At 43.7% G+C, this 14190-nt stretch overlaps 2 protein-coding genes and 1 long non-coding RNA gene across 3 annotated transcripts in view; 1 reads left to right on the forward strand and 2 right to left on the reverse strand.

The window, feature by feature from the left end:
• LRBA (LPS responsive beige-like anchor protein) overlaps nucleotides 1-14190 on the forward strand; it is a 342587-nt gene that overhangs the window by 172826 nt on the left and 155571 nt on the right. The window contains exons 38-39 of the mRNA XM_026041635.1: nucleotides 6651-6797; nucleotides 9432-9568. Of these exons, the coding sequence (XP_025897420.1) occupies nucleotides 6651-6797; nucleotides 9432-9568 (284 nt within the window). The remainder of the gene's footprint in view (nucleotides 1-6650; nucleotides 6798-9431; nucleotides 9569-14190) is intronic.
• LOC112949254 lies at nucleotides 90-12771 on the reverse strand. The gene is made up of 2 exons (XR_003249776.1): nucleotides 12694-12771; nucleotides 90-226 (listed from the first exon to the last, which is right to left on the reverse strand). It is a non-coding gene; the product is annotated as an uncharacterized LOC112949254 (long non-coding RNA).
• MAB21L2 (mab-21 like 2) lies at nucleotides 12789-14140 on the reverse strand. The gene has a single exon (XM_026041633.1). The coding sequence runs from the start codon at nucleotides 14054-14056 to the stop codon at nucleotides 12977-12979; it is 1080 nt and encodes a 359-aa protein (XP_025897418.1). The 5' UTR covers nucleotides 14057-14140; the 3' UTR covers nucleotides 12789-12976.

Genomic DNA, 14190 nt, shown 5'->3' on the forward strand with positions numbered 1-14190 from the left:
TGTTGGTATCTTTGAATCCTCTTCACYGTGTCTTAGTGGATCTGGCACGTTGTGCGCGTTTTGCATACGGTCACACACACAGTTCTCACTGCAGATACAGCTTTTGCMCTAATCTCCGAAACATACGCGTTTGTGTTCGATGCTTTAGGAACTTCAGAAGACAATATTTCTTGTTCAGAAATCCACGCCATTACTTCACATAGTCTTAGCTAAGGTTTTTCCTTTGCTTTAAAACAAAACAAAACAAAACAAAAAAAAAAAAAAAAAAAAGCTAAAGCCAAACAGCTATTCAGACCTTTGCATATGCATGTCTTCAATTTAGCTATGGGAATTTGATATGAAAAAATAGTAACAAATACCAAAACGCAACAAGCGGTAAATGGCAATAGAAATTCCTACTTTTTTTTCTTCATTTTATTATCAGGGACTGTTCAACCATGTATTTCTTTGACTGTTCTGGAGGAACATATTTACAAAACTAATACAATCAGCAGTTTGAGAAAAAGATGATAAACTAAAAGGAATAACAAAGCATAGCTAGCAGACTTTGCATTTACGTCTAGAATTTTATGCCTTTGGTATCTAATTAAGATAGATAAAGGTATCTAAAATTGATAAGGTATAAATATCATTCTTAGCTTTAATCATAAGCAAATTATTTTAAAATATAAGTTAACCCTTTACCTTGAAGGTGCACTTTAAGGAGTAGAATTATTTAAATTCTATTTTAGTTTGAATTACTGTGCATACGAATATATATATCTATAGTGTGTGTGTACATAGGTATACACACATATGCATACATACACATTATATATATAAACGTGCTATTGATGCTGATTGAAAATTAAGATTATAATACACATGTGGAATACCACTRCTGTAAAGTAAGTTTCTATCAGGCATCTTAACCTCTTGCACTCAGCCTTAAAGGGCCATTTCTGGAAGAAAATGCCTACAATATGTCAGCTGATATAATGCCAAATGTGACATCAGTCCCTTACAATAAATGACCATATGGAGCCTCGTCAATAAAGTGATCTAAAAGCAATAATGTTCCTAGAGCCGTACATCTTTGGCTATAGAAACAGGAACAAGATGTAGAATTAATTAACCCACTTTGTGCTTTAGGGCTTGTTGTGTTATGTGTTATATATTATATGTTGTTTCTGTGCAATGGACTTTAAGGGCACAAAGTGTCTTTTGTTTAGTAATCTTTGGATCAAAAAGGGATTCCTCCTGTCCCCCCTTGCAATTACAGGTAGTTTAAATAGGTCTTGCCATAATTCTATGATATTTCCAATGGAATACTTTTCATTTAATCTTTTTATTGTTTATCAACATTTAAAAAAAAAAACTTTGTTATTTTCACTGCAAAATATTTACAGCTCCTATTTCTACTTGTGTAACTAATTCTGATTTCATAAGTAAGCACATGGTAATACCATTATTCATCTTTTACATTAGTGTGATGATACCACTAATTTATGGTATATTTGAAAGGCTATCACTCATACTCAATTTGCAATTTGGCAGGAGTACGTTTTTTGTCTATACAAAAGTAAGAGCGAGTAAAAGTAGCTATCTGATAATCTGTAGCTTCTAGCTAAGCCCGGTAATTTAAATAGAGCTAATTATTTTCTGTCAGCCTTTTCTTCTGTTCAGCGTTTGACATCCTTAACAAGCTTGTATTCTATTCAATTATTCTTTTTTTAGAAGTCTGAATTTAATTGCATAATGTTGCAATTCCATTTCTATATCTATGCAGTGAACATTCTAATTTCACCTTTATTTTTTCATTTGTATGGTTTATAAAAATATGAAAAATCGCCATCTGCCCCATGCTATATGCACTGATGAGATTGCCTTGTTGCAAGACTTTTCTAATGGTGAGGTATAAAATAGGTGAAGTGAGTACAAGTTGCAGTCTATTAGAAACTAAGCATAATTTGTAGGATACCAAGGTTTTCTTTAAAAGAAAAAAAAAAAAAAAAAAAAAGAGGATACAGCTTTAGAAGGGCCAGCTTGGATCACCACTTTATTTTAACAAACTGTTTTGTTTATGAATTTTTAATATTTAGCAATTTGAGGTCAAAAAATCTAATCCTTGGAGATTTGGAGATGCAGCCTTTCAAGGACACTGYGGGTGTCCTTAGAGTTTGGAGCAGATTTGCCTGTGTGTTTTGTGCTTTATAATTTCTTCTCTATAAGCTATCAGTAGTCACTCTGTTTCAATTATTTAYACACATATCAACAGCAAATGTAATTTTGAAATAATGGATTAGAGGATTCCTATTGCCTGTTGAAGCTTTTCACAAAACAAACAAAGCCAAAACCTGGAATTGGGCACGTGGGATTTTGCCAAAAGGGGAGACAAGCGAAAATAGTGCGGAAGTAATAGAAAAGAGATATTGCAGTAAATATGCTTGAAAACATAGATTTTAGCACTTTTCGTTATTAAGATACACCTTATCAACTGCTTGGTATCTTTCAAATAAAATCCGCTGTAGTCCCCTCTGCAAAGCACRCACAGGCCAGGCATGATCACAATTTGAAGCTGTGTGTGTGATCCAGAAACAGGCAGAAATCTAGACATAGTTGAGCAAACCCTATAGAGAACAGCAGCAGCAGCAAGATGAGCCGTGTTGCAGCCTCGTTATGTGTTTTAGTAGGAAGAGCCAATCTTTTCCCAGGGATTGATTTGATTTGAAGGAGAGCCTCTGGTGCAGAGGTGGCAGAATAAATACCTGAAGACTAATGTTCTCTGTTCAGACAATCAATACCAGCCCCATGACTATACTTCTGGCTACCTTCTAGTTAAAAACAAATTTTTTAATTCTGACAATTTAATTGCCATTCCCAAGTTCACATTAACTTGCTTGGGAAAAGGGGGCTTTAGGTAATTTTTCAAAGAGGGGGAAAAATCTCTCCAAAATGGCTATTTATAAYAGTCAGTCTACTTGTGTGTTGTGGGGGAAGGCAAGAGAGATGAAGGTGTCTGGGCAGGCAGCGTCTGATGTGGAAAGAGTTAATTCTTTTCTGTGTTATTCTGTCCTCCCCCATCCGCCTGTTGTTTAGAAATTAAGCCAAAATATTTGGAAATGATCTAGGTGTGGAAGTTAAAATTCAGCTCCTGGAAACAAGTATCAGGCAGAAATGACTACTTGGGATTAAGATTGACTGCCATGTACAGCATTTTGTGGAAGACCCTTGAGTTACAAGAAAATACTATTAGCAAGAGCTTTTTTAACAAGTAGTTTGTTGTTGGTTTTTACTGACATGTTAAAAACCTGGCGGGGCGGGGGGAGAGGATTAAAATAGTCTGTAGTATTTCAGTCAAGACAACAGGCTAAGTTAGTTCAGAGCTCTGTAACCCAAACTGACTGCAAACTGAGCACAGACAATATTGGATCTGACTGGTCAGTTTTCATTGCCTCAATTCAAGGGATGAAAGAGAAGTTGTAAGAATAAAACAAAAAATAACTGATGTGAAAATGCTCATTTTTCCCCAATGCTGTCTCCTTGAAGAAATGGGAGGACCAGAAAGAAATTTGCTTTATTCCCTTAAAACAAAAAAAGTAAGATTTTTTTAAAGCAACTTTTTCCTGAATTGCATTTTTTCTTGATATATTTGCCAAAACTCAGAAGCCCTTTAAATTATTTTTCATATGGTGCCTTCTGAAACTGTTTTTCAAGTGGCTTTAAGGAGAAAAAAAAAAAAAAAGCCTCTGTTTGCTTAAGGTAAAGCTGTAAACAGTTAAAACAGTTTAAACAGTTTTTCATTTTGTGAAAGCCCCAAGTTTATCCAGCAGTATAAGCTAAACCGCTGGTTTTACACCCATGTGTTCCAAAGACTTAGCAGGAATAAATGGGGCTCTATGCAGATGCAGAGATCTGCTTGCAGAAGAGCCCCTCGAAGAAGGGGAAGCCAGGTCTCACGGAGCACGTTGGGAAGAACTGTATGGAATTACAGTAATGAAATTGCTGTGCTAGATAAATACTCTGCCGGCACGCTGTTGTGGACCTTGCAGTTCACAGGCCGTGCCTCCAGGTCTGCGTTTTTGAGGAGATGTATATGAATACATGTTAGATTTGCAGGGTTGGAGCCAGAAGCCTCAGTCATGCCAAGAACAGCCAGCCCTGGCAAACAGTAGTTTGGGTCCATGAATGGCAGAGTGGGATTTGGGGCCGAAATACGCAATCGGATGCACTGTACCTAGGCACAGAGGGGGAACTGAATGCGAGTCACCTGAGAGACCTTCTCCGTCAGATACATTTATCTCTGGTCAGTAAATACGGAGAGAGAAGCAGAAGACTGTCTGGCTATACAGGCATATGAAATAGATGAATCTATGTGGAATACATTCCCTTTCCAGCCAAACACGTACCCACATGTGAGCTTGCATGTGTTGGACGTAGCTGTAGTGTGTAATTCCACTCAACACCGAGAAAGAAAAGGGCTGTGGTTCAGAGTGCGCTAGTTTATTGCCTTCCAGAAGTTGGTATTTAATGATAAGCATTAATGCTTTGCACCTCCATGTGCTTGTGTGCACACAACTGTTTATGCATACCGGCATGCTAAGAGTGTGGATAGCTAGTGTCCTATGCCAAGAGATTACATAAATTTAAAATTTCCATAAAAAAGGACTAAAGTAACTCATAGTGTGAAATATTTTATTTAAAAAGAAGGGGGGGGGGCAGCAACATCTTACATGGGTTTTTTTTTTTTTTTTTTTTGAATCAATATAATATTAGAAAAGAAATAGAATCTGAATAAATAAAGAGGATGAGGTGGGAGAGGGAAGCTTCTATCCCATCACTTTTGGCTTGGAAGATGCCTTGTTGATTTTGTGTTTTTTTCTTAATGAGAAAAAAAAAGGAAAGAAAGGACATACTACCCCTCTCATCCCCCCCCCCCCCAAAAAAAAAGAAAAAAGTTTAAGCCAAATATGAAAGTATTAGACTTTGATCTTGTCTTTCATTGAAATATTAAATGAAAATAGGTCATGTCCAGTTTAAACTGGCACCTTCGATATGATGCAGGGGGCAGACAGGCTAAAAAGGAAACAGGATTGGCGGATAGGTCCCATGCAGATGGGGTTTATGAAACAACAAATACAGTTTGGCAATATTAATATGTGTGTGTGTGTGTGTGTGTGTGTGTGTGTGTGTGTGTGTGTGTGTATGTTTATTCTTGGAATGGTTTTGTTCTATTTAACTTTGCTTTTGGTCTCCCCCGAGCGCGGGGCGGCCCCCGCGCAGCGGTGCATGTGGTGCGTATTAGGACACTGCTGGTAATTTTACTGCTGCTAACTTAAAATCCTCAAGGGGGAGTTAATTACAGGAAAACCTTTCTAAATATCAGCTGCATATTTTCCATGACAAGAACTTTTTCAGCTCAGGTTGAACCATTCCAGAATGTGAGTTTTCCTTATTTACATGTACCAGTGCATTTTAGAGAAGGAGAAAAAAAAAAAAAAAAAAAAAAAAAGGTAAAATTCAAGTGAGTGCCATGCAGATAAAGTTTTTAAGATTTTTTTTTTGTTTTGTTTAGGCTTGTTTACAAGTGGCAGTTCCTGCTTAGGGAGAAATGATTGTGCATAAATTGCATTTTGTGTGGCTGGTTAAACTTTTCTTTGGTTATTTTTTTAGACAAAGGCCTAAAATGAAGCAGGGAACTTGGAAGGTCCTTTTTTATTTTTTTTTTTTTTTAATTTCCCCTTCCTTTCCTTCTTTTGATTTTAAATTTTCACATAAATGAAAAGTTGATTAAATTTATGTGCATATATTTACTTAAACAATTGAAACTTTATCTGTTGCCACTGGGGACTTGCTTTCCTCTGTAAATGTTTGCAGAGCAGCATTTTTCCTAGGCAAGCGGGAAGGGGGGGACCTGCAGCTTGGAGCTGGCAGCAATGGCAGCAAGTCGCAGCAGCGGCAGCCCCACGGTGCCTGGTCACAGAGTGTTTGGTTGAGGGGAGTTGCAAACACGGGATAAGTATATAAAATAAGCATCTTGTTAATAATGGAAAAACAAAACAAACAAAAACCCAGCAGCTCTGCTGTCTTTTACCTTTGAGCGGAGCGCYGGCTGGCTAGTGCACGCAGCGAGCGCCCGGCTGCTCCTTGCGGCCGCCTGGAGCTTGTAGCTTCAGCGCGAGGCGCGGAGCGCCGTCGCTGCCCGCCCTTCCACACGCCGGAGGTGGCAGCTGAGCRGCTTCCGTGCTGCCTGGCTGCTTCGGGGGCAGCCTCTCGCGTCCCGCTTCTCACCGAGCCTCCTTGGAGCCCCCCAGGGCTCGGGCTGCGCTGCGGCCYGGCCGCCCCTTCCCGGCTCGCTCCRGCCTGGACAAACYGCTCGGGGTCCRGGCAGGCCGGGCCGCACGCAGCGGGAGAGTCGTGCCTGGCATCTTCCCCCCACCTCAGGCCTAAAGGCTTCAAATGTAAATACTGCGGTGATAATTTTGAGCAGGCATAATAGAATTAAAACTGGTTGTGCTCTAACATCAGAGGATGAACACMGGTGCTTCCCCTAGCTAGTCCTTCCCCGAGTTCCTTGCTGAGCCTTGGTTTTAGAAGCCGTTCTAGTGTGGTGTTTGTAGCTGTTGTCTCTGAGACCTAACTGATAACGGTGTGCCACTTCTCCGTTCCAGCTCTGGATGAAGATGTGCTTGTTAAAGGAAAACAGTCAATCAAGAGCCAAGTTTTAGGAAATCAGAACTCAGAAAGCGAGATTCTCTTGGATGGTGACGACGATACCCTGTCATCCCTTGASGATAAAGATTTGGACAACTTCACAGGTAACTACGGCTGTCTAGTTTCCCCTCAGCTTTTTTAAGTTCTAATCTCTCCCTGTTCCATGGTAAATAATGTTTGAGGATGCACACTGACAAATTGTTCCTTCCCATGAATGAGTTACTGAAAGATGATTTTYGTGCACACCTCAATGCTGGGGATTTGCATGGAGAGATTTGTGAGCCGTCTTTCCCTGCCTTTTATAACCTCCTTGCTTCTGTGCTAAATTTCTCAGTGTTTTAAGAAACCTTCCTTGGTAATAGTAGCTTTCCCTTGAAAAGAGCTTCCTTTCTCTACTTTTGACCGAGTCAAAGCATTAGGGCTAGCRGGCAGTTATGTAAGTTTTATGTTATTAAAGGCTTTGGAAAGCTCTATTTTTTTTTTCCTTGAGTTTATAAAAAATGTATATATCACTTATGTGCAAGGGTTCAAAAGATCTGTATGCTCACTGGGTTTAACCTCCTGCCGTTCCCCCATTCAGGTCCCTTCCCCATAGGCCACAGCCATGTTTGACTTCACTCTTTTTTTTTCCTTACTTTTTCTTCAGGAAAAAAAAAAAAAAAAACTTCAGTTCCTTGAACATGATTAATTTTAGTGGATCACATGTGACGGTCTTTGCTGATACTGCAGTCCAAGTGGAATGAGCCCATTTCTGCGCAGTTCAAAACGTAAACAGTAACTCCTCAGTTCAGGGACTGGGGTTTCTATTGCAGCTTCATTGCTATGTGGAGAGCATGGGTTTTCAGGAAAAGGCAAACTTCTCTGTGCTTTTCAATGCTCATCTGGTTTCTGTGCCCCTGTGCTGTGGAGAAAGATTTCWTTTTTTGGATAATTCTTGTTCTCTAAGAACCTAGTAGTGTAATCAGCCAGTATGATAATTTAGTGAAGTGCTGCAAGTGTTATTTATCAGCAGTTCGCTTATCCGTCACCTAAACTGCTTTCAACTTTTCTTGCTTTTAAAAGCAAAGTTAAAATTACAGCCTCATTAAAAAAAAAGAAGAGGAAAARGCAGGAAGAGTGAAGTAAAGCAAAATAATTGGAGAATAACGCAATGGCATTTTTGTGTACATGAGTGTTTTTGCTTTCTGCCCTGAGCTTCCTTCTCAACAGATTTCTGTGTTTCCTTCTCTTTTATTAAATATTCATTGCTTCCTGTAATACATTCATACTGTAATAGAGGTGAAAGGGGAGTTTAATTATATAATCTTAACAATGGCAATAGGATTAAGAAGTAATCCTCGCTAATAAAGTGGTGTGGGTTAGAAATGAAGTGGAAATTGTCAGGGGGTCTTCTACAGGACCTGGGCTGCCCCAGCTTCTGCAGCTGTCTGCCTGCCCTGTAATTGAATGTCTGAGAGTGATTGAAAAAATGTTATTTCTCCTCTGGATTACATGCTAATGTACAGAGGGCAAAGGGAGACAGCAAAAGAACACATAGCTGCTTATTTCATCTATTTGTGGGGGGGGGAGCTTTGGGAAATCATGGCAGTTTTGCAGCTATCTCGTGCCCATCTGCAAACACAATGTATTTGTACGTGGGGAATAGAGGGCAAAGCTGCTCTGATCTCAGCAGAGCATCTCTTCTTTTGTCCTAGTGGCACACATTGAGATTGATGTGAGATTAAGGACCATCACCCTCCTAACAATCGATGGAAATGACAATTCATCTGAATTTTTTGTCAATTATTCTCACATTGATTACTTGAACGTGTGTACCTCATTTATAGATGCTTTATTAAAACAAAATTGTCTGTGTCACTTTCATACCTTCCACTGTTTTACAAAAGTCAGGTAATGCTGCAATCAAGTAACTTCATTTCCTTGCCTCTTAATCAGCTGGATGACAAACCCTGCCTTTCTCTCTTCTATACGCCTTAGTTCATATAATAGGTTCTGTATTGCCAGATCTGTGCTGATCCTATTGTTTTCAGTAGTAGTCTGATTTGTCCCTGTGATAAGCCCTGTGGAGATGTGATTATTCCAATAAAAATTCATTCAGTTGGACACCAACCCTCCAGCTGTTTACTCCCACAGTCCCTGAGCTCCACTAACACTATATGGAATCCTCGAACAATATTTAATGTRGAATCAAAAGCATCTTTAAAACGTTTTACCTTAGACTCTACTACAGTGTGTAACCTTAACAATAGATTTCTAGCATCCATAAGGGAACACTTTTACAGTTAGACAACTTTGAGCCTCGACTGCCGTGTTCATCTTTGCAGAAAGCTATTGAACCTCTCCAATTCCTAAAGAACGCATTTGACAGTAAGATTTCAAGTGTTCATGTGTGCACTCTCTGTATCGCTTAGAAAAGGAGGTATGCAACTACTGGAGTTTCTCAAAACCAAAATGCAGTTGAATAAAAACTATATCCTGCTACACTAAAGCCATCTCTGGCATGTATAACATACTCATCAGCCTGCAATTGTAGCTGCTTCGATGTTCAGCTGCGGAGAGACTCTGTAAATCTGTTACACATGTGGTTTTTTTTTCCTGGGGTAAAAGAGTTCTGTTTTTTAAAAGCTAAGCTCTTCGGCTCAGTTAGATATTTTTATACATTAAGCTTGCAAAGCTAGTAATTAGCACTTGTTGTGTTTTCTATTTTGAATATTGTTGGTGTTTTTGCCCTGTGGCAGGTCCGGTTAACCTGAGTGCGCCAGCGCAGCTTGTGGCACCCTCGGTTGTAGTGAAAGGCACTCTTTCCATCACTTCCTCTGAGGTCTACTTTGAGGTGGATGAAGAAGATCCCAGTTTTAAGAAAATCGACCCGAAGGTAAGAGATCATTGACCCTGAGCTCTGGGAGATGATGACAAATTACCTAACAGCCTTTAATTCTTCATTCTACTTCCCCTACCTCTATTGGGCTGCTGCATTCCCTCTTTAATAAGTTTGTGACCGAGCGTAGCCATTACTGGACTTAAGGCTTAAGTGACACCTTCTTCCCCTCTTCCTTTCGAGCCTGCTTGAATGTTAATTAGCTTGCTGCAAATAATGCTCCAGGGAGGTGTCTTAAATAAAGACATCTCGGATCACAGGCCTGTGTGAATGTTGGAAAGTTCAACAAGGCTGTTAGCCCCAATGCTGTTTTACTTCTCTATTTTTATATAATGCCGATATAAAATAGTGCTTAACTTCCTACGCTCTTAAGTTTGCAGTGCTCCTGTACCTTATTATTCTGTAAGAGATTTTATAGGAGCCGTTATTATTTATTGTGCCTAAGCAGAAAACATAATTGCTCTCTTAAAATGTGTTTCTGAACTAACCTGTTAATTTCCGCAAACTTTATTTGCTCTGAGTTACTTGATTACYTGGGTTTTGCTTAAAATGAGTACCCGTTCTGTAAAATTGCCCTTTCAAAGGCAGCCGATTGTGAAATGCGCTCCATGAAGTTGCGCTTGAGCGTTTTTACGGTATTACAGCAGCGTTTCGAAGGTATGGCACATTGCCGGTCAATACCCTTGTATTCAATTTGAGGCACGACGAAGGCTCATGATTTTAAATTAACTGCTTACTGTTAAGTAGAATAGTAACTTCTTTTTGAAGGAAAAAATATTGGAGTAGTGGTGCTATAAAGAATGAGGTCTTTGCTCTTCTGTAGGGGGTATCGTGTTTGTTAAGCGTCACTTCAGGTCTTTGTTCCTCTTGAATAAATGGGTCTTGTCTGTATTAAAAATGGCATTGGTGACTCTGAAAGCSGGGTTCACCAAATACTGTCAGGGAATCAATTCGTTTTGAAAAAAAAAATATATTAAATTCTTAGAGCTGGAATTTAATATGAGCAATTAACTAGAACTGTGATTTTATGTGGTATCGTAAATGAAATTTAACTTTTCTGGTGGTCCTGAAAATTATTTAGAAATAGTTTCAAGTGTGAAAAGGCTTTTAAATTCTTGATATGCTTACTCTTCTGGTAGTGCTATTTTAAAAATTGTTGGTGAAAAAGGATACAAGTATTAAATGCAAAGACGTTTTGCTGTTTGACTGCAGCATAAGACTGAAATACTCACAGGTTTTGTGTTAGTTCGAAAAACCTCTTGGAGCTCTGCTTTTTGTGGTTGGTTTTGTTGCGTGTTGGGCACCCTGAACTACAACYAGGAACCCCTGGCGCCCTGCGACCCGTTTCGTGGGGCACTGCCAGGCGTCTGCTTRGCGCTTTGCTCCTTTCCCGTGCGCTGGCCGTGGCTGTTTCACAGCGGTGAGCCGGCACTCCGCTCTGCGGCGTTAGTTCTCACCTGCGAGCTCTGCTTTAGCTTCCTATAAAAGGCGCGGCAGACGCGTGAATGCAGARGGCATCTCTGCATTCTGGCTGCGGCGCTGTTTCAGTCAGGTGTAACTTACTTAGCAAAGCTCCTCAGCGCTTGTGCGGCACGAAGGGGGTCAGCCAGCCCCGCGCCCCTCTGCTCGGGCCGCGTCCCGGGGCTGCCGCCGGGGAAGCGCCGCGCCGGGGCCGCCGAAAGGCCGCGGGACCCGGGCTGGGCTCCGCTTTCCCAGGGGCTCCGCGGGTGCCCGGGCAGGGCGCGGGGGGCTCCGCGGCGCGGGTGCCCGCGGGCGGCAGAACCGCCGCCTTTCCGCGGGCGTCTCGCGCCCCCGGCGCCCGTTTGGCGCCAGCCCCGATCGCCCGCTGGAGGCATCGCCCCTTGCCCCCACTTTAGTTGCCCGGCTCCCTTCGGGGGCTTTAATTTCGTTTTAGCTCGAAGCCAAAGCAGCCCGAGCGCGAGTGGCTCTTGCTCTGCAGCCCCGTCCGCGAAGCTGCCTTGCCCAAAGGCACGAAAACTCCCCTGAAACGCCCCAGAGCCCTTTGGCAGTATCGCGGGGCGCTGGAGCACGTAGCGATAACGCTTCGAAAACGCACTGTTGTGCTTCGGAGAAGAAAAAAAAAAACTCTAATATATTTTAAGGTGCTCTTAGAAAAGGCGCAAGGGAAGAGGGCTCTAACGCAGCCGGGACGGGCTGTAGGGTTTTCGTTTGCAGCGAGCCGAGGTGGCCGCTGCCCGCGGGGCTGCTGCGCCGTGCGCGGGGMGGGGGGTTGCGGCTTGACTTCAAATCCGGAGGAAAAGAATAGGCGTTTTTTACATATACATATAYTCATATATATCGACCCGTTGCTTTAAAGCATATTAATTATTAAGGGTGGATCTATACTTGGTCCGTGTCAAAGTCAAAGGGAGGGCTCGTTCGCGCTGGTGAGCGAAGGCAGAGTGAAGTGTTTTTTAAAACAAAATATGGGGCGATTGGGATTTACCGGAAAACTACCCGGAAAACAACCAAAACAAAAAGAGAACCAGAAAAAAAGAGAAAATAAAAAAGAGGAAAAAAAAAAAAGAAAGAAAAAAGCGTTAGAAAGAAATAGAGGGTGGGAGGGTGCCCMTGTTCTCGCGGTTTGCAGGGGGAATTTAAAGCCGTCCAAATAGCACGGATAGGGCTCTCGCATGCTCAACTGTAAAATACATATGACTTATTTTTTCTGAGCTGCAAAATTTTAATAGAAATTAGAGGGAGCTTGAGAAAATGTCGGTGAATATGACGAGCTAAGCCATGGGCTCCGCATCGCCTCTATTTTTTCGCGCTCTTTTTTTTTTGGCGTTTTTATTATTCTTTGAAGTTAAAGAATCTACTAGCCTGAATTTAAAAACCACCTATAAAAAAAGAAAAAAAAAGTCCGTGTAAAGTTAAAGTAATATTTTTATTACTATTTGCAACAAGTCAGTTGTGGGACACATCATCTGACCTTGGCACTGAAATACATTTAACATCGGTAAAACTTTTTTTTTAAGGGATTTTTTTACATATAGTTAAATAATTATTTTTCACTTGGTGACAACATTCAGGCAAACAAGAAAGATTAAGAAAAGGCCTATACATTTATTTGGAAAAGAAAAAAAAAAAAGAGAGAGTACCTTTCGGGTTTCGTTTTGGTGTTGCAAAAGTCCGATCGCTTCTTTCTGTGACTTTTTAAAAATTCACATCGGAGGAGGAGGAGGAGGGAGGCGGGGGCGGCTCTTGCGGGCCCCCCCGGCCCCGCGCTGCGAGTTTCTGCCGGGAAAAGGGCCGGCCGAGCCGCAGGTGGCTGCGACGCAGTGGCACCGGCTCCGGCTCTCGCCGTCGTCGCTGCCGTTAAATAACAAGTCCGCGGCGGCCGTGGCCGCTGGCGGGGGGCGAGTGCGGCGCTGCCCCCCTCCCCTATAGCTTGTCGAGGCTTTTGGGATTGGTGAGGATTTCCCTGGCCAGCCTCCAGGTCTGTTTGGCAGCGCTCTCGAGGGCCGAGTGCGGCTTGCCCTGAAAGAGGTCGAGGTTGGGCAGGAAGTAGTGGGGGCAGCGGCGGCACTGCAGGCACGAGATGAGCTGCAGCAGGATGCCGTTGAGGCGGTCGCCCAGGCACGCCTCGTCCCAGTCGGTCTCGCGCGGGTGCTTCTCGCACTCGTACAGCAGCAGCGTCTTCATGTGGTAGTTGTTGAGCGGCTGGCCCGGCAGCTCCAGGTGCCGGTCGCGCAGGGTCTTGAGCACCGAGAGGCACTTGTTCCGGCAGCCGCCCATGAGCAGCCGGTTCTCGGCCTCGCCGAACTGCAGCACCCACGCGTCGCTCTCGGCCGAGCTCTGCTTGCCCGTGAGCGAGTAGCACTCCTTGGAGAGCAGGTTGAAGCCCTCGGCCTTCACCTCGGCCACGCGGTTGGGGCCGGGCCACGGGATGTGCGGCATGGGCCACTGCGCCGCGCTGCGCGGCCAGATGCCCGTGCACTTGAAGGCGGGCGTGATCTGCACCACGTAGCGCTCGCGGATGCGCAGCTTCACCTCGCTCGTGTCCGCGATCATCTTCACCACGTCGCGGTAGCTGCACTTGTCCACGGCCTGCGCCACGAGAGTCTGGAAGCGGGARCGGATCTTGCGCGCCGACAGGTAGCCCGAGGCCGTGATGAACTCCACCCAGAGCGACATGCTACGCTTGCGGCCGTCGCTCAGCTTGAGCACGGCGCAGCCCGGCAGGGAGCCGTCGTCCACGAAGTTGAAAACGCCCATCTGGTTGAGGTAGAGCACCACCTCGAACTCGGTGGGCGAGATCACCTCCAGCCCCTCGTAGCGCGCGTCGATCTCGCTCAGGGAGCTGATGAAGCGCGGCTCCTGCACCTCCACCTCCTTGAGCACGTCCGACACGACCTTGCACACCTCGCGGATGGTCTTGGCGATGGCCGCCTTGCGCGCCTGGCAGCGCTCCGTGTAGTACTTGTTGAGCTGGTAGACCAGCTTGGCCTGCGCGGCGATCATGTTGGGGCACAGGTCCGGGCTGTACACCGGGCTCTCGCAGTACGTTGAGGGATCCAATGCTTTAGCGGTGGCCGCAGCTTCGCGGAGGGCGCCGGCCGAGGGGCAGAGGCCGAGCCCCGGCGCGGCGGAGCGCG

This window comes from Nothoprocta perdicaria, unplaced genomic scaffold (genome assembly GCF_003342845.1).
Source record: "Nothoprocta perdicaria isolate Ctin4 unplaced genomic scaffold, notPer1 scaffold_29, whole genome shotgun sequence".
In the NCBI taxonomy this organism is placed as follows: Eukaryota; Metazoa; Chordata; class Aves; order Tinamiformes; family Tinamidae; genus Nothoprocta; species Nothoprocta perdicaria.